Raw genomic sequence first — 21,980 nt, forward strand, 5'->3', positions numbered from 1 at the left:
GCCTCAGGTCAGTCGTTGTCTCGGCGCCCAAGCCGCGAGGAAAGAGAGAGACCGAGAGAACACGAGAGTCAAGCATGAAGCACGAGACCAGAACTAGATAACACCCTCTGTCCTTCGGGTGTCTCCTTCTCTCGTCTCGTCTGTTTGTGCTCTAGAGGAAGGGGCGTAGTCTAGAGGTTGTGTACAGCGTTTCCTCTGCCATGGCACGTTTTCGAATACTTTTTGCCGCACCCACTGGCTCTGTCCGAGAGGCGATCTGCGCCAGAGACAGCTTGCCAGATTTGGCGACGTCTGCAGACTTCCAGGGCCTTGCTGCTGCCCACGCAGGTTCCACGGGGTTCTGCCCGTTTCAGAGTCTACCAGGTTTTCTCCTAATATAAGACGAACCTGTGTGGAAGCGTCGCGAAGAGCGGTGAGTGTACGGTTTCCTGTTTTCTTGCTCGACTGCTGTCGGCCCAGACACACTCAGATGTGTTTTTGCGTGTGTTAAGACATTTAAGAACGCAGGTCCGCTGACAACAAAAAACTGTCAAACAGCCCGCTTCAAATCTTTCCCTGACCGTCACACACTGGGGCTGAGGCGAGAGGCGAGGCGGCAAGCTCTCGCCTCTGTTCTCTCTGCGTTTGTCTAACGACCTTTCGCTTTGTGTTTCACGAAACGCAGGACTACCGAGAAGTCAGAACAGAGACTGTCTAGGGAGCCTGCGACTTCGCTAGGCTCGTTCGCGCACGCTTCGCTGCTGCGCGCTTTCTCCTGTCTGTTTTGGTTGATCCCCGCAGACGACGGCGACGCTCTCTCGGGGCCGCCTCTCGCCGCTCTGCGCCCCGACGGCGTAGTCGCTCGCTCGCGTTTGCTGTCGATTCTGCGACACTCGCGTCGGCGGCATTGCGTCGCTCAGTCGTTCAGCAGCGAGCCGACCAGGAGCCCCGTCGCCAAGCCGGCTCCGGCTAGAAGCATGACGTCGCCGATGCCGGCGCCCGGTCTGCCGCGGGCCTCTGCGCCGGCAGGCAGCGCCTTCCGACGGCGGCGAATCTGTCTCCCGAGCACTTTGTTCTGGTTTGGGATGACGTCCGCCAGGCTACAAGACAGAGAGAAGTCAGACAGCAGAGAAAAGGGCGTGGGGACAGGCACGGTGGAGCGACACGCGAGGGGGGGACGGGGGGGGACGGGGGGTGGCGGGGACTGTCCCCGGGCGAAACAGCAAGCAGACGAGGCGGCACAGACGAGACAGCAAGCAAACAGCAGACATTCGGCTTATAGTCGGAGACAAAGGCAACCCTTTACAGGCGGTCTCTCACTTGAAGGGCCTGTTGAAGTCGAATTTCTGAGACGACGTCAGTTGGGGCCGCTGCGACAAGCCTCGGGCGACCATGCTGTCGGTGAGTCCCTGAGACGCCGAAAGCCAGAGAAATGCGGGAAGGCAACAGCAGGCGCGGAATAGAGGCGGTGCACGAGATGGGGAGAACTGGGAGCGCACGCAGGAGGGAAGAAAACGGGCACGGCACAGAAACGAGTGAACAGAGAGTCTGCGCGCTGCGTGAGGAGGTGAGAACCAGACAGGATCAAGAAGAACGAGATTGGCGATTCAAAAGGGAAGAAAGCGAAAGTGCCAATCGGCAAGGGAAGAACACAGAGAGAAACTGGGTGTGGAAAAGGCCGAAACGATGAAGCGACATGCAAAGAACAAGCCAGGCCGAAGCAAGCCAGAGCACAGTATGTCGAGAGACGAATGTTCACGCGTCCTTTTATCTCGGCCGGGCGCACGCCGCCCGCCTTCCACGTAGAGAGAAGCCGACCCCGGCAAAGCAGTCTGTCGCTTCTATCCAGCGCACAGCGCGGAGCTTCTGTCTGCCTCGTCCCGCTTCGTTTCGGTTGCTTTTCGGCTCGTCTGTCTCTTGCACACCTGCATTAAAGAGGGGTAAGAATGGCCAAAGGGCCTGAGAGTCAGCACGGCAATGAACGCCGTGGTCATCGCACCTCCCGGCGCGCGGTCTTCGTGGCCAGCCAAGTCTGCGGAAGTCTGGTCGTCTTGGCACCTGAAAAAGCGCCACGGAAAAGTGTGGGATAGTCGCGTCGCCTCGCCAAAACCGAGACGCAAAACTGTAATTGGGTACGCTAGCTCCCCTGGGACTCGGCGAGGGAGGCGAGAGACAGTCCACATGCGGCCAGGCCACGCTTGGTTCTCTTTGTAAGGATGCCGTAAATATAGGCCAGGGGAGAACCCGCGTCGAAGAAGGAAGAAATGGGCCGTTTACAATGACGAAAAACGCGACGGATCCGGAGTCACGGCACCCCAACGGGAAGCACGAGAATGTCGCCAGTACCCACTGGCCGCTGATCTACCGTGGATGCGCTCAAGGCGATGATGGTTTCCGTCTCAAGCTCAGAATCCAACACACGATCGACAGGACGCCGCGAAACACACGCAATCGCTCCTTGCCATTCCAAACCATTCTATCAACATCCACCACATGAATAGATATATGTATATATATATGTATATAGTATATTCTCTTGGCATACATACACATATTCATATATATGCACAAATGCATGCGTAATCAGTCATACGTCTACGTGTGTATACAACGACAAGTACCTATCTCTAGACGTATACACCTATATATATACATATTTAAAGATGTGTACAAGTATATGCACATATAGATTTGAATCCGCGTATACATACGTTGGGTGTGATTACCCGGAAAACATCTGGACGTCTCCGAGGACGTAGAACGGATTCGTTTCTTCTTCCCACCGCCACTTGGGAGTGTTCCAGGTGAAGGGGAGGTCGAGGCCAGTGCCGCTATGGCAACAATCCATCACAGCCGTCAGCCTGCAGCCGCTCTGCAGCGGTTGGACCAGAAACGCGTGCAGCTGCAAGCGCGCAACAGGGAAAAAGAGGAGATTTCAGGGACAGAGGAGAAGAGCAGGGCGAACGGAGACAAAGAAGGGGACGAGAAAAAGAGACAAAGAAAGAGAGTGAAATCGGACAGAAGGGGCGAGAGCCACCTCTAGTCACCAGGCACACGTGATCGAGCGCGGTACACCCAAACACAACAAAAGAGAAAACCAGAAAGAGGACCGACAAATTCTTCAAAGATCTATCGACCAATGCACATCACGTGTATATATATATATATATATGTATACAGAGCCTAGGTTGTTTGACAGAGTTTCTGTGGTTAGGGATGTGTGTAGACATATGGCTTTCGATGTCTAACTCTAACGGGGTCATAACGAACCTCGTCGTCGAGGATTTGTCCCGCAGTGTCGAAATCGACAGGAAGAATCGTTTCGTCGTAGCCGTCTTCTTCAATGCCGCTCCGATCGATTTGTCTCCCGCCATGTCCAGAGTAATGGAAAAAAAGAGAGTCGCCTGGTCGGTTATCGATCGTCAGCCATCGCATCGCCTACGTACAAAACAGAAAAAATAGCGAACCTTGTAGCCTCACCCAGTGTCCCAACGTATACAGTATCGAACTTTATATATATATATATATATACATATACGTATGCAATACGTAATTGACATGTCACTCAGCATCTATATATAAACTTGATAAGCGCACACATCTACAACTTGAAACAAAATATGCATTTATAATCATTCACGTATATATACGTATGATTGTGCACATGGATATGAGATCTACCTCGCAAATGGCGTCAAGGCTCGATTTCTTGTCTCCACAAGAACCGCCTCGCCACAGGCATCCACAGGTTCCTGGCCCCCCCATCCACATGTTGTTGCCTGCGCATCAGCCGCTCTTTCTCCACAAGAAAAGGTACATAAATAAGTAGATATGCACGGATATATATATACGCATGCTTAGATATGTGTACAGATATGGAGAGATGTACAGACAGACGAAACACTTAAAATGTTTCTTCATCGATAGGCAGAGAGCTCGTGCAAGCAGGTAGATCTCAGGAGATACCAGTACACGGAGATTCGCCACCTGGCGTAGGTGTCGGGAGCCTAGAGGTCCAGTGCAACTAGAATCAAATTGGTATTTGCCTGTGTTTCCACCTGGAGGTTCGAACCTTTAGGATGTTGTTGCGGGTAGGGCGGTACAGGCTGTTTGGGTTGTCGTCTGTAAGCGCCACGAGAGTCGTTGAGGAGTCGTGGAAACCGTAAACCGCGCAGAGCAAAGTTCTCATCCGGTAAACGTCGTTCACGCAGCCGCGGAGTTCCGCCCGCGTCGCTCGGTAGTTAATGCCAATCAGCAGAGCCTTTCGGCGACCTAAACAGCGAAGAATGGGCAAAGGCCTACATACAGCATACAATACGTAGGTATCTCGGATACGTATATATATATATATACATATACATATACATATATGGATATATATACGGTTGGAGCGTTCGGGCGTGAAGCGAGACAGAGCGTTCGTGCCGGTAAAAAGCATCTTTTGATTTTTTCAGTGCTCTACAGAGAGGGGTTTGCCTCTTTGTGCACCCACCCTTGAGTGTAGATACACACAAAGGAAAAGCATCCGAAACCACACAGGTGGCGCTCTCTCTACAACTGAGGTCGCCGAGCCTGGCTATGGCAACACGTGTTGAGTGCCGGACCCCGAATGCGTTCGCCAGTCAAACGCCTCTGAGATTTCTGTCGCCCTTTTCCCCCGAGAACGGGTTTCTTCAACTCCACCACACAGCTTTGGAACCAGGCGACCGCCCAAACGGCCCTTTTTTTTTACCTTCCCGCTCTAAAAAAACTAACATCTGATGCAAATAATCATGTATACTCTGTGTCCATACGCATACCCGCAACTACATATACATACATATACATGTAGATGTATATATATACATATATGTACATATATATACATATATATACATATATATATATATATATATATATATATATATGTATACAAATGTGTATGTGGATGTGCCCGAGGGTGTTTTGCTGTGTATTGCGGAAATGGATTCGTTTTTTGGTGCTTGCCTGATGAAGGTATTTTCCCGACTTGCGAGTACAAGGGTGCAGGCGTGAATCCAAACTGCTGCGGGGCCTGCGGGGGCGGCGCCGCAGGCAACATTGCGCCTGCCAGAGGCGCTGCGTGGGGCGCTGGAGCTGTCGAATACTGAGTCCAGGAGACGGCAGGTTGGGCTGCCTCAGCTGCCTCAAGAAAAAAAACAAAATAAAAACACAAGACAGACGCATTGGGCGCCTCAGACTCAGGGGCGAGAAATGCTTCTGACCGTCGTGTGTTAGTCTCGCTTGTCGCCTTACCTGGTGCTCGAGCTCGTGTACTTGGTTCTCATTTTCCTCCGCTGAATGCGCCACCAAACGCTTCAGGAGAATGTCAACAGCTTTCTCCCTGTCGCCGCCTGCCTCGGACAAGGCCCTGGAAAAGACGCGGAAACCCGCACATGCCACAGCAAAGTGCAGAGCCTTCTACGTGGGAAACTCGCAGGGTGGAAGCTGGGAACGTCCACGCCAAAATAGCCCTCCATTTCTCACACCGTGCAGAGAAGCGACAGTGGGAACAAATGATACATATATCTATGCATGTATCTACCTATATATATATATATCAATATGCCTATCTAAATGTATGTATGTATGTATGTATGTATGTATCTATATATATATATATATATATATATATATATATTGGAGAGATGGAAGGAGACGTGTTGACTGGTTGACGTCGCGGCACGGTCGAAGTTGGCAGACTGCGGCGCGGAACACGTTTTCGCTCAAACTGTTGAAGTCAATCGCGTGGCAAGAATGTGTGAGCGCATGCATCTCGGCGGACGGCGCGCTTCGGCGCCTACCCTTCAATTTCTTTTCGGGAACACTGCGGGAGGATGTTTTTTATATACTTGATCGCCTCCTCGTCCCAGTGCCCCGACGGCGTCACCGAAGCTGCGTGGAGAAACGCAAAGAGGTAAGCGCCAGAGTGCGGATGAGAGACGGTCCAAGCACGTGCACGCACCAGGTGATCTACAGAGAGGGAGGAGGATGCGCATAGGACGAAGCTGGAGAGCGCAGAGAGAACGAGAAACGGGAGACGGCCGCCCTGCGTTTCAACGGCTCTTGCAACTGGCGTCTCTCTGTCTCCATTCAGAAAAGCTTTCCATATCACCATCGGGTGTGGGAGATGCTTCCTCTGTCTCATGATCCCTTCCGGTCCTCGGTCTTGTTTTCGTTCAAGTTCCGGTCTCTTTCGAGGGGACTTCCGCGGATCGCGTCCTCTCGCTCTACCTACGCAGTCGCCTTTCCTCTGCTTCGCATTTTCGCCTCTATGCCTCTCATTCCCTTTTTCAACTGTGTCTTTTCTACGCGTCGTGTCACCTTCCACCTGTCATCTCTCTTCTTCCTGTCTTTATCACGCCTTTTCCTTTCGCCCCTCTCTCTCTCTCCGTTCCTGTCTCTCGTCTTCGGTTCGCTTCTCTCACCCTGTTGCTGCTGAGGCGGCGGGGCCTGCGGGAGCACAGGCACGCACACGGGCTGTTGCGGAGTTGCCCATCCGTACTGAGGAGGGTAGGCGTGTCCGGGTGCGCTTTGCGCCGCGCTGTACGGCGCGTGAGGCGCTGGAAACCCCGCGTTCGGCGTGTACGCCGGGTAGGCCTGCGGCTGCGGCAAGGCGTTGGCGACGCCTCCTGCATTCGGGGGAGCGCCCGAGGGCGCGCCAGGGTAGTACGGGTAGTTCGGGTACGCCCCTGGAGCCGCCGGATGCGCCTGCGTCGGCGGCGACGGGGCTGTGGGGCAGGTGGGACCGTACCCGGCGCAGGGCGGGGGGGACGGCGCGTAGCCAGGCGCTGCGTACGGCGGCGGGGAAGAGACAGACGGAGGCGGCCGGCCAGCCAGGAGTCGCTGCTCCAGCACTGTTTGCTGTCGCTCGAATTCCCGTTTCTTCCGCTGCTCGTCTGCGTGTTGCTGCAGCCGGCGCTGGAGCTCGGCGTTGCTCGCCGCCTGGTCGAAACTTTGCGCCTGCAGCGCCAGAACGAGGACTGGAGCCGCGCCGAGACGCCGACCTTCAGGAACCAGGGGAAAGGAGAACTGAGCGCTGCCTGTCTGCATTCAAACCGGAACGAGACACGGAGACCGAGGAAGGAGAGAGTGATGGAGACAGGAAGAGAGGAAGCCGACACAGAAACAGAGGCAGCGAGAGAGAAGGGACAAAGAGAGACAGAGAGAGAGACAGAGAGAGAGACAGAGAGAGAGACAGAGAGAGAGACAGAGAGAGAGGCAGAGAGAGAGAGACACAGAGAGAGAGACAGAGAAAGAGACAGAGAGAGAGACAGAGAGAGAGACAGAGAGAGAGACAGAGAGAGAGACAGAGAGAGAGAGAGCGACAGCAGGAGACAGCAAGAGAAGCGAAACCGAGAACGACGCAGCACGTCCATGGAGGCTAGCGACGCGAGGTGAGCAGGGAGACACACAAACCTAGCGCACCGAGGCACACATGCGCCCACGCTCATGTCGGATGAGAAGCTGGCACCGTGAAAAGAACAAACAGTTTCAACTTTGCGGCACGAGAAGCGGCGGCAGGTCCCCTCGCCGAAGGGCCAGGGTCAAGAGACAGAGACCACGCCCACGCCCCTGTGTGGTGTTTTCTGTCCTCTAACGCTGTTCGCGATCGGTGCCTCGCCTGTGTCCGTCTCCTGCTTTTCGCTGTGTCGTGATTTTCTCTCTTTGCGCGTTTTACCGTTGGGGCCTTTGTCAAGTCGACGGTTGTCTCGGCAATCTTTTTGTGGGAGAACGTGGAGGTGGACCAAAGCTGGACGACGAGGGAGTTGGGGTCTACGTCGCTCTCGAAGGGGAGGATGGCGGTGAAGGCAAACTGCATACGGCTGCCTTCGCGTTTCTTCGGCTCCGTTTTGTATTTTTCGCCCCGCCAGCGGAACTTTACGTAGCAGCCTTGGTTGGCGCTGAGCCCCGCGCCGTCAAGACCTTCGACGCACAAGACGTTGATTTTCAGACGCTGTTTGAGATGCGACATTTCCGCTTGACAGGATGGAGGGGCAGAAGCGAACAGTCCGGGAGAGAAGAAAGCGAACAGTCAGGTAGAGAAGAAAGCGAACAGTCAGGGAGAGAAGAAAGCGAACAGTCAGGGAGAGAAGAAAGCGAACAGTCAGGGAGAGAAGAAAGCGAACAGTCAGGGAGAGAAGAAAGCGACGAAGGCGAAAGAAGAAAGCGACGAAAGGGAGAGAAACAGTGGAAGAGGTTCCTGCGGAGAGGAAAGGATTTTTAAGGCGAGCACGCGGGAAGGCGAGAGAGAAAGAGAGGGGAGTACTAATATGTGAAGGGAGAGAGAGAGTTTGAAACCGAGACACGGGCGGAGAGCAGAGACGAGCGGGAACACAAGCAAGAAAGGAAGAGGAGGAAAAGGAGGGGAAGGAGGCCGAGGTAAAAGGAGAAAGAACAAACGCAGAGAACGTGAAGAAAAGAGCGTGAAGATTGATGCGGCAGACGGCTCAGTGCGGAGAACAAATGGGGAAGAGAGGGTGAGACCCGGAGAGACAGCAGCGAGCTTGGCAGTCATGGATGAAGAGAGGCGGAGAAAGGAACAGCAAGGAAACGATGGAAATGGAGAACGGGAAGGAAACAAAAGTGGAAACACAAGGGAATGCGGCAGATCTACCAGACCGAGTGTGAGCACGGAGGAGCGAAGAGGCGGATAAGAGGCCCGAGGCCGGGCTGCGGACACGGAGGTGACACGGGTAAAAAAGAGAGGAGAAAAGCACGATATCTCTGGGAGGCAGAGAAAAACCATCGAAATTCCCCAAAGACTTGGTCTTGAAAAGACGATCAAACGCGTATAGGGCTGCGTGTATATACAGTGGGATCTACAACAGGACACGGGAGACACGGGAAAAGCTGCGCGGGGCGGCAACGCGAGAGTCGAGTTGAAACTAGCAGCCGGGAGAAAGAAGAGGAGACCCGCGACAGCAGGATATTTCTGACAAGCTCATCTAAAGATTCCGTTTCTTCCGGCAGCTTTTGAGAGAAACACACGCCCGGTGTTCCCGAGACAAACCGGGCGCTGCGCTCGCCGTGGTGAGAAAAAAGGCGCTTCAACCAGGTATGTCCACGAAAAGAGAGGCGGCACAGAGACAAACGCGCAGAATCCTAACAACAACGGAGAAAGACTTTCCGGTGAACGGTCCTCCTCTCTTTGGAGTTCACGGAAAACCCCCCAAGTTGGGAGTCGCCTCAAAGGCCAACGGGGAAAACGTTGTTCGCACTAGCCAGGCTCGTTTTGCACGGGACAGAGGGCGAACGCCTGCAAAAAAAGACAGCAAAACGCGGAAAGCCTCCTTTCCTCTCCGTCTTCGGAGACGGTTTGGGCGAGGCATCGACGCCGACCTAAAGGATCAGCAAGTTGAAAGAGAAGAACGCGCAGAGGAAACGAAATCGCCGTGTCTCTCCACGGAGGAGCGGTTGACGGTCGCCTCTCCGACGGGGCTCCTCTCGGGAACGCGTCCATGCAGGTCTGTCTGGCTGTCGGAAAAGTCGGATATATGCCTTTCTGCCCAACAGTTCCTGTTTTTCGCGCGTTGGAGGGACATCCTCTTGACCCGAGAGAAAGAGCAGAGAAAACACCACGAAAATCCGAATCAACACATCGCGGTAGGTTCACGGTACTCCCCCGGTTCGAGCGGAAGTCGGGAGGGGGTTGCGGATTTTCAGACGACAGAAAGACGACGAACCGTCTCCGCCTTTTTGCCACACGCAAGAAGAGGAACAACACGTGCCTGTTTCCCAAACTACAGGCCAGACGCTTGTGCAGTACCGCACACAGTTCCCCGGTACGACAGTTCTGTATAGGGACAGGGTACCCCCTGCCGCGTAAGACAATGTGTACAGGTCAGAATGATTCCACGGATTTCGTTAAACGCGTTATGTGGTCACCGGTAGCTTTTTTCGTCCGTCCAGATTCCGCAAGTTTCCCATAGCCCGCAGTTGGAGGGAAACGCCGTTGTTAGCCACGCGACACGCGCAGCCCAGCAAAGCATCTTGGCAGCCGAGTAGCCCGTTTTCAGGATCTTACCGTATAACCACATGTCAGCTTCGAAACCGCAGGCCTCAGTCAAAATGTTAACGCATTTCGTTTCCGAAAGTTTAACGAAAAGAGGGCGAGGACTGCTGGCAAATCAGCCGGTCGCCTGCGGAACTGCAAATCTCAAGTTTCTGAGATTCAGCCTCCAGATACATCAAGCCGTTGACACCAAACAAGCCGTACATCTGCGTCGGTACTCCCCATGTATCGGCAGAGATCCTGTGTTTTTGACTAGATTCACAAAAAACCGCGACACCCGCAGCCGGTTTCGGAACACTCAAGGTGATATAGAGCGGGTCTGTGGAAAGCAGTCATACAGTCAAGCGCCACGGGGAGAGAAGCTTCTCTACAGGCACGTTCCACTTTTTTCGGAAAGCTTCACTCTTCCACGATTTGTTTCTGATGCTGCTTGAAGGACTGCGCTACGATTCTTTGTCGGTGTCCCCGCACAGTGATTTTCCCCTCAGATACGATGCGCCTGGAGAAGCGCAGTATCTTGCAGAAGAATCTGCTATCGAGAGTGTGGGTGTGGGGAACATGCCGCGATAAGTCTCCTCAAAAACGATACTCGGAGCGGCAATCTACGCTGGCTGGTACGGGAATTGCCCGGACGGGCGTGACGGAATTACGGGGGAAAGCTGTGCTGCAGAGAAACAGAATGGTTTGGCAAGTCGCGTCGGGCCACTCAGACAAAGGAAAGGCGGCCTTGGGATGTGACGGTATCGGACTAAGAGTGTTCTTGCGCCGATTCTATCAATACAGAACCACCAAAGTTCTGTACGTTGCACGATTCTCCTGAACATTTCGTAGCTACGTGGAACCCCGCCAAAAGAAGAAACCAGCTGTGCAGGCCGACACACATTCCTCGCCAGCAGCGTATACAAATGGGTGAAAAAAGGGTGTCCCCAAATACCTTTCTGTCTACCTATGCATAGACACGCATGTCTGTGCGCGTGTAACAGAGACATTCCTACGCACTGCGCCAGCAGAGTCTCCGTCTTCAAGGGGAATGGATCAAAGCCGAGACTTAATTCTTCCTAAGGGGGCCTGGAGCGACAGACGATGCCGCGATAAGTATTGACGCTGGACTTCTCTGCTGGAGACAAGCTAGGCCCAGCCGTCGGACAGAACGGTCACGAACGTCGAGCCGACGGCGAAATGACGCAGTCGCAGCGACTCGGCAGAATGGAAGAATAGATAAAGGCACACAATGAAGCGAAGACGGGAAAACCTGCGGAAAGGAAGAAGGAAAAGCGCCAACCTGAAAGCGGAACAGAGATTTCCACTGTGGACAAAATTTGCGAGTTCAAAAGAGGTGTGCGCATGCAGCTGTACCCGTTTTCGCCGGCTTTTCATGCAGGACTCAATTCGCGCGACTGAACAACATGAGAAAACGACGGCCGCCTGAGCACAACCAAATGCATTTGCCTTTCCCCCTTCCTCATTTCGTTAGCTCCGTTTTCTCTGGTGATAGTTCACCATGATGCAGGCCGTCGAGGCAATGGTGTTGCCGTTGTGTCAGCCGATCGCCCTTCTTCCCTCAGACCCGCCGATCGCATGCAGTCCGTCGGCTTCCATTCGCTCGGCTTTCCGCGATTCGACACACAAAACGCAAGACCTCTGACTTCTTCCTTCCTGTTTCGCAGAACTCTCCTCTCTTCAACTGCGCCGCTCCCAAAAAGGGTGGTACGGGGCTGAAGGTTTTTCTTGTCCTTTTCCTGGAAATCTCTGTTGCGGAATGGCCGGAGTCAAGTCCGTTCACGCGTGCCGTCGCGCGGCCTTAACCCTTTTCCTCTCCGTGCGCAAAGGCCTGGAGCCAGTGCTTGTGCGTGAACTGCGAACGTCTCCGTCCCTGCGAGATCTGTGCGGAGGGGGTAACGAACCCGCGTCGAGAGACTCAGACTCTCAGGACAGACGGACACTCTCCAAAGGAGCACACTCTCCGCAAACCGCAGACACAAGGCGCGTCAGACTGCAGCGCGTCCAGGGAGGCGTGGTGGTTTATGGAGCAGACTGGGAAGTTGCGTCCCGGGTGTGTACGTACACCCGAATTGCCGAGACTGTTTGGCTCCGACTCGCGCACTCCGGCGGCTGCACTTCGGAAGAGCGCCTGGAAAACGCCCTTAAGAAAGTCAAGTGGAAAGAGGTAAGTCTCCCCACTTCGCAGCGGACCCACCAGACATTCAGTTACACAAATACATATATATATATATATATGTATACGTATATACGCTTGTGCGCATATGTGCGTGTACGTTGAGTGTGAACGCGCTGACGAGGGAAGGGCGTTTCTTGTCACTTACAATTCGTGCAGATTCCACTGTTTTGAGTGTGTGAATGCAGATAGGGACGTCACGTCCAACCTCAGTACGTCTTTTTGCCCGTCGTGTATCCATGTGCCGGTGTCGCGGCTGGATGTGCGATGTGCGTCTTCTCATTCCTTCTCTTTGTCTCTGCTGTACCCGTAATATCTCTTCGAGCCCAGTTTTTCCCAGATCTGTCTCTCCTACCTTTGGTTCCCCTACGCGTCGCTTCCTTCTCGTCCACCCTCTGCAATGAGAGGCGCATTCGCCAGGTCGTCGAGAATGCACTTCAGAGTGTGATAGCGGACCAGACCCCAAAAGCTAGCGAGAACAAGGAAATCCCGACCTCGCAAGCAGGCGCAGCTTCTTTTCTCGCTCCTCCCTCCGCCCAGTCAGACTTTGTGAAGGCAATGGAGCCTGCACGGCGTTTGCTGGAGGCGCTCAATTTCCGCCTTTCACTTGCGCTGGCCTCAGACTCGCTCTTTGTCGACGTACAGCTCTCCCCTCGGCTCAGCCCGCGCCCGTACCTTTACCTTTCCCGCTTTATCTCTGCGTCTCCGAATTGGTTCGCTTCTTCGCATTTGCCTTCTCTCGCGTTTCCCCCCTCATTCTCAGCGAATCCTCTCGGGGATCCCCCGTCGCTAGCGCCGAGCACGTGTGCCGACGCAGTGGAAAACGAGGCTGAAAAGGACGACGGGACGCCGAGCGATTCCCCGGTACACTTTGCCCGCGACGCGCGGTCTCGCGCGCCTTCGGACTCCTTTCCAAGCCGCTCTGAACAGTCGCCTCCGCGCCCCTCCGCCTTTCCTGTCCTGGCGGAGCTGCTGCGCGAGAATCGAAGTCCACCTTCTGGCGACGTCTGTGGCGTCGGAAGTCCAGAACAATATCCAGCTTGTTCAGGGTCTTCTGATTCGGCTTCTCCGTCCACGCTTTCGTCCTCTTCCCCGTCGTCTGTCTTTTTTCCCTGGTCGCTTGCGGAAACGTCTCGGGCCATTAGGCAGGAAGCGAAGCTTCGTCTATTGCGCGAACGCTTCGCCTCTGAACAGAACCGGGGAGAGGAAGAAGCAGACAGCAAACGCATGTCAGCTGAGGCCTTCGACGAGAACGAAGTTGCCTCTGCCTCGGACGCTTGCTCTGTACTTCCGTGGGCAGGAAAGATGCCTGACGTGAGAGTCAGCGAGGCTAGAAGGGAGATGCAGAGACGCGGCGCTGCCTGGCAACCTTCAGCGCGACGCCCGGCGCACGCAGCGAGCGCACCAGCCAGCAAACCGCGGTGGCAAAGAAGTGCATTTGAGAAACTTTTGGACTCAGTCGCAAAGGCGGAGGAGATGGCGAAGGCCACTGCACAGCGACAGGAGACGCAAGGCGCCGAGAGCGCAGAGACCGACGACACAGTGAAGAACGAGGAGAAACCCCACAGCTCTCCTCAGGCCGGTCAGGCGTTCAATAGAGCAGACGAGTCGTGCGGAACCCCTCAGCGTAGAGATGGAAGCCCTGCACAGAACACGCCTTCCGCATTCTCGCGGTCTCCTTATGCTCAGTCTGTCTCTTCCTCTGCTCCGGCATCTTCGTCTTCTTCGCCTTCACCTTTTTCGCCGTCCCTTAACTCTGCATCTTCGTCGTTGTCTTCGACTTCACCCCTGTCGTCGACGCCCAGCCTGCCTCTCCGCCTGCCTGTCGAGGTGGAGCTTTTGCGACTTCAGCAGCTTCACTTCGGGAGACGCCGAGCAGGTGTCCAGGCTGCGGGTCTCCTGCCGCCTTCCGCGCTTCCGTCCTCGGCCGGCCTCGTCGAGGCCTTTGAGTCTGACGACGCCATGGCTGCTGCCGTGGCGCTGGCGAGTGGAATCAAGCGCGCATGCAAGCGAGAGAAAGACGTCGTGGTAAGCTCGCCACTGCGCAGATTCCGCAAGAGACAAAGGAGAAAACGAACGCGAAATATCAAGACGAAGGCCTGAGAAGAAGAAAGAACCCACTCGAACCATACACAGGTGGACGAAACGGAGGACTCATCTATATGTATGTATATATATATAGAGAGAGAGAGGGAGAGAAATAGATCAATAGAAAGGTATAAAGGTGGAAGGATAGACGTGTAAAGGAGGTGTTTCTGGTTCTTTGAGACGCCGTTTGAAAGTTACGATTGGGGCGCGGGCGTCAGCGAGAGAGGCATCTGCAGACTACTCGCTCGACTTCCTCACCCTCGAGGATTCGTCGCTCGGCTATATGGCCGTCGCCGGCTCTTTCTTTGTGAGCAAAACAACTGCTGCCTGTACCACCACAAACGGGAACGGAAGGGTTCAATCTTAAGAACACCCAGCGGCGTTTGATGGCTTTCCTTGTCTAGCGCAAGGCCCCATCCCTTCTCTGGTGGCTTCGATGGCCTAAACGGCTGGAAGCTGGGGCAGGCGCCGCTGGGAGAGCTCCTTGCGCGTTCGTCTCTTCTTCGCAAAGGTGTGCGCTTCTTCTGTTTTCCCCACGTTCCTCCGTCGACACCGCGTTTTGTCCTCGCGTGTTGCTTCTCTCTTTCGCGTGCGCTGCAGATCTGGGATCCCTTCTGCGGCGACGGCGGTCTCCTGCTCGAAGTGGCGCTCTTAATAAAAGACGATTTCCCTGTGTGTCCGTCTCACATTCCTTCTCCTCTCTCGCTCCTCTCACGGGTGCACGAGGCGGAACCTGCGCATCCTTCAAGTTCTTCCTTTCCTCCCTCATCGCCTTCGTCCTCCCCTTTGTCTTCTCTCGCTTCCTCGTTGCCGACTGGTTCTAGCCACGCCCCAGGTGTCGTTACATTGGTGGGGTCGGACGAGCGGGCGTTGCTCCTGCGAGCTGCGCGACAGAGGCTGGGCAGTTTTCACTCCTTTTACTCTCGGTCTGAGAGCCGTGCCGTTCAGCGGTCTTTGGGAAGCGAAAGCGAGGAAGAAGCGCAGCGACCCGAGTCGTTGCCAGAGCGAGAGAGACCAACCGAAGCGGGCGGGGACGGTGAAGGCGCGAGACGCAGAGATCGCGGCCAACTCCGGGTGGGTCAGCGTGGCACTGGGGACGGCATCGGAGGCGCGGAGTCGCGCATTTGCGGAGCAACCGAGGGAGAAAAGCTCGAACCGAAAGACACACTACGCGCGACAGGCCCAGACAGTGGAACGGAAGAGGTGCACAGAGAAGAAGACAGCGAAGAAGACAGCGACAAAGACAGCGAAGAAGACGCCATCACAGCTGTTCGCCGTCGCGCGTCGCTCCCGATGTTCACTGTCGGCCCTCAAATTGTGAGTCCCTCGTCGCCTGCGTCGCCGCTTCGTCCCCAGCTGGACGGAGAAGCGCGGCGAACGTTCTCGTTCGACGAGCTCATGCATGGGGCCCGAGACAGACACTCGGATGAGGAGCGAGACACGCGAGGCCGCTCGCAAACGCCCACCGCCTACCCCGACAGGCAGACAGAGACTGAAACAAAAGGAGCGAAGAAGGAAGAGGAGAGAGCGGGCGATGAACACGTGAACGAAGGACGAAGGCAGACGCGCGGAGACGTAGAAAATGCGATACTGACAGAGAAGATTTACGTCCCCGATGAGGGCACAAATTGGGGAACCGCGTGAGTCTTCTGTCACGAATCGCAGGCGGCAGGCCGAGGCACGGTGGTGCAGTTGCTCAGCAGCTCGAGCCTTGAGATGCCTAACGGAGGAGAGATGAAAAGCCGTGAAAGGACAGGGCAGTGAGCAAACAGCAAAGCAGACTCGGATACGCTGACACGCGTGCGGTCGAAATCGAAAGTGTAACTCGATACGCATATATATATATATATATATATATATTCATATTCATTCAGTTCTCGTTAGGCATAGATAGACGAGAGGGAGAGATGTACAGCGACGCAGGTAGATGTACAAAGATTTCGTTTTCGTGTAGTTAGGTATAGATGTAGAGAAATGCAGATCGGTAGATATAAATAGCTGTAGAGAGATAGATACATGTCAATAGATGCAGGTGGAGAGTATCCGTGATCGCATTTGGGTGACACCATTGTCGTTTCGTTTATAGACCGTGATGTGCGGCAGAGTCTTCTGTTCCACTCATTATACATGCGTGTGCGTGTCTCGACTTCCTGAACGCGAACGCGTCGAATGCATCCAGAGAGTGGTGTGCTCCGCACTGCACGTCTCTACCGCCTGCTTTCCTTTTTATGGCTTCAGGGCCCTCCCTTTCCGGGTCGCCCTTCTTCACGCTGCTCACCACCACGTCGCGCCTTTCCTGCGAGGCGCCTTTGTGTTGACGAGAATGCCGGGACGGCGCGAAGGCGAGGTCCGTCGAATCTTAGATTCGTCTTTAGGGGGGACAGGTCTCGCTTGCGCAGTGTGAGCGTCTGTTGTGTCCACACGCCTGGGTTCGCGTTTCCCGTCCTCTTCTCTTGAAGCGTTACGCTGTTCGTGTTTTTTTCTGTGGAGTCGGCCTTCCACGGCGGGCCAGGTAGGTGGGGGTTTGTGTGTCGCAAGGAGCGTTTCAACGTGGTGGCTTGAGGCAAATCGAGCGTGGCGAGATTGGGAGTTTTACTCGACAGCCCAGAGCTTACGATACGAACACATGCTCTGTGCGTTTCACGGGCCACCGGCTAGAAAGCAAAACCGCATGCGACTGACAACTTTGCACCCGCCGGTTTCGGGCTCTCCTGCTGGTTGCGCCAATGTCTGTTGTCCCTTTCTCTTTTTCGTGTTTTCAGTTCATGGGTTCCGCGCACAAGAAGGCCGTTCTGCTGTACGAACGCTTCGGTCACCTCATCGCCTCTCGCGACGACTGGCGAGCTGTCTACGTCTTGACAAAGGTCCGTATACGAGAAGAAAGAAGCAAAGCCGGAGGAAAGAGACAGAAAACACTCTAGATGTCGCCCCTCGTGCCCCAGCGCCTTGTGTGTCTCGGACAGCAGACGGACCCTCTCGGTGGGCGTCGCGAGCTCTTTGGACTGGCACGGGGCGGCGTGGGATTTTGTCGTCTCTGTGTCCCGGCAGCAGTTGTCCTGAAGCCGTCGGTGTGGTCAAAATTTAAGTGCTTCTTCTAGTTTCGGGTATGTGCTTGCAGTGGCCTTTGCATTCCAAAGGTATTCACAGGGATCGCTCTAGCGTCGGGACACACTTTAGAAGCATCTTGTGATTTTGCGTTCACTGCTGGAGACGTATCATACTCAACCGGTTGTTCACCGCGAGGGACTGGACCTAGGCGGAGGCTACGATGGTTGGCACGGGGATGGGCGCCGCGGAGGCCTGTGGCTTCGCCGGACGCCGCGCGTTCTGTGTGTGGATCGTTTTGTCCTTCCGCATTTCGCCTCGGGTGATAATATGTGGACGGTTTCCCATCTCCCGACGAGTTCAGAGCATTGGGCGTGTTCGTCAATTACATTCTGCCGCAGGGATCGGCCTTCCAGCACTACTCTCGACTAGACTGGGAGCGAGTCATCACTTGGCGAGATGTCAGTGACCAGCCGCTCCAACTGCTGAGGTGGGCAGCCGCGGGGTAGTCTGCTTCTCAGGGTCTCGACAAAAATACAAATGGAAGCACATTTCGTGCAGACACAAATACATGCATACCTATACGTACATGCACATACACATACATACATACACACATACATATACATGCATATACATATATATATATATATATATATCATGTACACGATCGCAGCTGTCTGCGGACGCGTTTATGTCGGTGTAATAGAAATGAGCGGAAAACACGGGAGGACTGGTATTTCTTTATGGCGACTGCTGTGCGAAACCTTAGCGTCTCGAAGTCGCTGAAAACTTCAAACAAGGCATGTTACGCCTGGCAACAATCCCTGTCGCTCTTCGGTTCACGTTTGTAGATATGCATAAAAGTGATGGGATATCCGAATTTTCGAATAAGCATTTTGTAGAGATGCAACATCTGTTTGGTTTTCTCGGCATCGCCTCCGTTATGCACCAGCGACGGCCCGCGTGTAATTCCCTCTTTTTCGCAGGACGCAGTGGTGTTCGCTGGTCACCTTTTCTTCTGTCCCTGTGTTTTACCTGCCTCAGGTGGACAGGAAGAAAGCGAGCGCTGTACGCGTCCACAACGAAAGCGGAGAGGGAGAGCGCTCTGGAGGAAATCGACATGCGTCTAGATGCGGCAGAAGCGTGAAGAATCGTTTTCTGTCGTCATTTTTTCAAAGGCGCCCACGGATGTCCCCGCAAAAGTGGATGGGGATTTAGTTAGCCATCGCTTTTTAAAAACACGTCACACGCTCAGAGCGGTGATGAATATGTGTTCTCATAGTCCATATGCGCACAAAACACATACATGCACTGTTTCATACGCATGCATATCTAGGTGCATGCACCTACATGAATGTTATTTGACAGCCTGCTGCTCGCTTCTTCGTTTATGCGCTCTGGGACGGTTAAGGGACCTCGGGTTCGGTGCGGAGTCTCGACGGCGACAGTTCTGTTGCAGGCAAGCTGGAACGGCAGATGTTGCTGGAATGGGGGATCAAGAGAGGCAGCCAAGAGAGTAGGTAACATTATAGGAGATAACACCCAGAAAGGAAGGGGAAAAGAGGGAAGATGGGACAAAAACCGAATTGTTGGAGCTAGAAGAGCCAGAGAGGCTGGTCAGTTGGCGCATCGCCGGAGGGACGCTCTCGAAAGAAGGGAGTGGTTTTAACCATCCATGAATCAAGAGACCCCGCGAACTTTTGCGCTGCTGCGAAACAGGGAATTCGTTTTCCACGCACGTCACGTCTGACAGACGACGGAAAACGTTGTAATGTCACGGCGCCAGGAACCTTCATTCCAAAGAGAAACACGGAAATCGTCTCTCCACGGGTTCAAGCAGGATTGCGAAAGCCAATCTTATTCGCCTGCAAAACAAAAGGAACACTCATTTTGCTCAGGGGTTTGAGTAGCATGGCCGAGCGACCAGAACACAAAAGCCAAGTGATTTCATTTCTGTCCTCTCTCCTCGTTGTGGTGACTTCCCTCCCAATCCACCAGCTCTGTGTGACACACTCCGTCATTCCCTCTTCTTGTCCATGGTTTCGTACTCCCCGCCTCTCCTCTCTTTTTTCTGTCTTTAGCCCCTCTAGTTCTTTGGCAAGCCCTGTCGACTTTTGCCGCTTAGCTCCCTGACGGGGCGACCAGCTGGCCCCCCACCACTCACTGAAGGAGCCGCCCCGGAAAATAGAGAAGATATTGACCGCACACGGACTGTGCTCGAGAGTACACTGCCTATCTGGATGTTCAAAACCCGTGCGGAACCTCTGTATACATACACTCGTTCCTACGTACACTGTGTTTCCTTACCAAATTTTGTATGCATATATCGAGATACAGCACGCACACGCGAAGCCATTCGAATGATGAATCTGGACAACACGATATAGGACGTTGAGGCAAAAGACAGATGCGAACTGCATGCGCGTTTGTCCGTTCCGTGTACCCCAGCTTCGTCCACAGATTTAGTGCCTATGTGGTTCGTAAAAGAGTCTTAACAGCGCCTCGGAAGGCCTCGGACACTTGGGCGAAGGAACGGAGTGGAACGGTCCTCGCGTAGCTTGGTGGACCTTGGCGGTAAGACGTCGGTAACATGCATCCAACTGCCGATTTAACCGGCGGCGCAGTCGACCGTTGGAGTCAAATTGCCGGCCGCTGGAAACACCAGGAACAGCAAAGCAGCACATGCCCCCAGGGCGATGCCCTTTTTACGCTCCATGACTCCCCATGTTCTTCAACAGCAGTACAGACTAGCTCCAACCGGCTAAATCCAGCAGCTCGTAGGGTGCAGTCAACGCCGTTGTCTGAGTGTACCGCTCGGCGATTACACACACGGAGGGAGGTTCCCATCGCGACACGGAGGATCCCAGGGCTTCTTTGATGTTGAGCACACTGTCAGACGGCAGCTTCACCCTTCTGCCAACGTTTCCTCGCTGCCTGAAAAGAACGTTGCTGCGGTGGTTCAGGCCTTATACATAGACAGGAGCTACCCCCGCGCTCGCGTCAGTTTGCAAACGAGTACCAACGCAACAGTCGACTTCACACAGACACCGCCTGCGCAGACTAATTTCAAGAAAACAGAGCAGTGTGCGCGTTGGTTCCGGGTTTGTGGGATAGCAACACTCATGTGTATGCGCCCCCCCTGGCAGAATTGTGGTCTTGCCCTGTCTGTCCCACAGAGAAGACCTCAATCTCCTCAGACAGGGCCGCGTGGCACCACCTGTACGTTTCAGTATTGCGTCCGTTCCTTCCTGTTGACTCGCTTTTCCGGCACACTAAACACGCTCGCTGAAAATCAGATTTTCAAACACGAGAAAGGGAACCTAACTTAGTGTGCTTTCTCAAAAAATAAAAAATAGGTTCAGATGGCCCGACGATAAGACTGCTCACATGAAGGATTCGGCCCGTCCGTGATTTGCAGTTTCGGTTACAGACACACGCCACCCGCTGAGTCGGCGTTTTTTCCCGAGTTGCCATTTCCGGTTTCTGCCGTTTCGTCATATGACCTGTCCACTGGGAACATCCCAGCGGCCGTCGAGAGACACTCAGTCTCGCGTGCGCAACTACTCTCACGGACACGTCGCAGTACAGCTCTCCCACGAATGAATCGACTCGTTTGACCCCGACACCCCAGAAGCGCGCCTCTCACTGAGACGTGGAGCGGCAAATTGCCAATACCATTTCTGATTCCTGTCAAGCCCCCGGCAGCGTACACCGTATCCAAGGTCGATGGACTGGTTCACCCTGAATACGAGACACCGTCGCTCGGTCACCCTTGTGGTTTCCCGATATCCGTCCCAAAGGGAAACCCGCAGTTTAGAAACAACACCTCGGGAACGGATGAGAGCGCCGCATTAAAATCAACCGGTTGATGCTCAGGTGGACAGTCGGCAGGATCTACGATGTGACCATCGGCCTCATGCGAAAATTCCAGAGCGCGTATTGCGAACCAGCCGTGCCACTAACCGGGTGCGTCACGTTTCATGATTTGAGAGATCAGTGGAAAGGAAAATGTGATGTCGCTTTGTTACGTGATGAGCCTACACATGGTTTCTATATAAACGGACTTGTACGGCGGTGGATAGGGACCGACACAGCAGCTAGGAGCGCCAGTGTCGCAGCGATCAGCTGTGACCGGATGCGATCCGACACCGCAGAGAAAAGGTGTGAAGACAAGGTATCGAACCTGTGCTTCCTCGGAAGTGTTTGCCATCTCCACAAATATTTCACAGTGCTTGATTATCTCCAGAATTTTCTGTGAATCCCCGCGCCGCGAACAGCGCGGGAAATCCAGTCTCACGTGAAAGGTTGCTGCGGTTTCGGAATCCTCGACAAGGTTCAAACGCTTGGAGGTTCTCTGCCGCTTGAATAATCAGCAGATAGCAGGGAATGGGAAACTGAAGCTCTTGGGCATAACTGAACAGCACACACGGTGTCACGAGCTGGACCCGTACAAAGAAGGGACGACTACTTTTCAGGAGGAACGGAGGAAGAGACGAACACAAAAAGGGAAGCAGACAGGATAACCAACGTGACGGCAAAACGGGAAAGCGACTTCGCTTTCACGAGGAAGACAAAGCATCCACAAAGACACCTGAAAAATGATACCTAATCTGGGATAAAGAGAAAGTACCCAAATACTTCCCGCGATCGCCATTG

At 54.2% G+C, this 21,980-nt stretch overlaps 2 protein-coding genes across 2 annotated transcripts; one reads left to right on the top strand and one right to left on the bottom strand.

Annotated features, from left to right (window-relative positions):
* Positions 1-895: 895 nt before the first annotated feature.
* On the bottom strand, positions 896-7,972 carry NCLIV_044210 (hypothetical protein; the record flags this gene model as incomplete). Its single annotated transcript, XM_003881341.1, has 11 exons — positions 896-1,079; positions 1,300-1,388; positions 1,905-2,037; positions 2,706-2,881; positions 3,250-3,417; positions 4,052-4,251; positions 4,712-4,736; positions 5,254-5,368; positions 5,802-5,892; positions 6,426-7,044; positions 7,679-7,972. The coding sequence occupies 11 exons, from the start codon at positions 7,970-7,972 to the stop codon at positions 896-898; spliced, it is 2,094 nt and encodes a 697-aa protein (XP_003881390.1).
* Positions 7,973-11,771: 3,799 nt separating this feature from the next.
* On the top strand, positions 11,772-18,471 carry NCLIV_044220 (conserved hypothetical protein; the record flags this gene model as incomplete). Its single annotated transcript, XM_003881342.1, has 7 exons — positions 11,772-12,179; positions 12,519-14,216; positions 14,877-15,916; positions 16,515-16,623; positions 17,039-17,140; positions 17,723-17,811; positions 18,369-18,471. 7 exons carry the CDS (start codon positions 11,772-11,774, stop codon positions 18,469-18,471), a joined length of 3,549 nt encoding a protein of 1,182 aa, XP_003881391.1.
* Between the last annotated feature and the right edge of the window lie 3,509 nt (positions 18,472-21,980).

The sequence above is a fragment of the Neospora caninum genome, chromosome IX (genome assembly GCF_000208865.1).
Source record: "Neospora caninum Liverpool complete genome, chromosome IX".
Classification (NCBI taxonomy): Eukaryota; Apicomplexa; class Conoidasida; order Eucoccidiorida; family Sarcocystidae; genus Neospora; species Neospora caninum.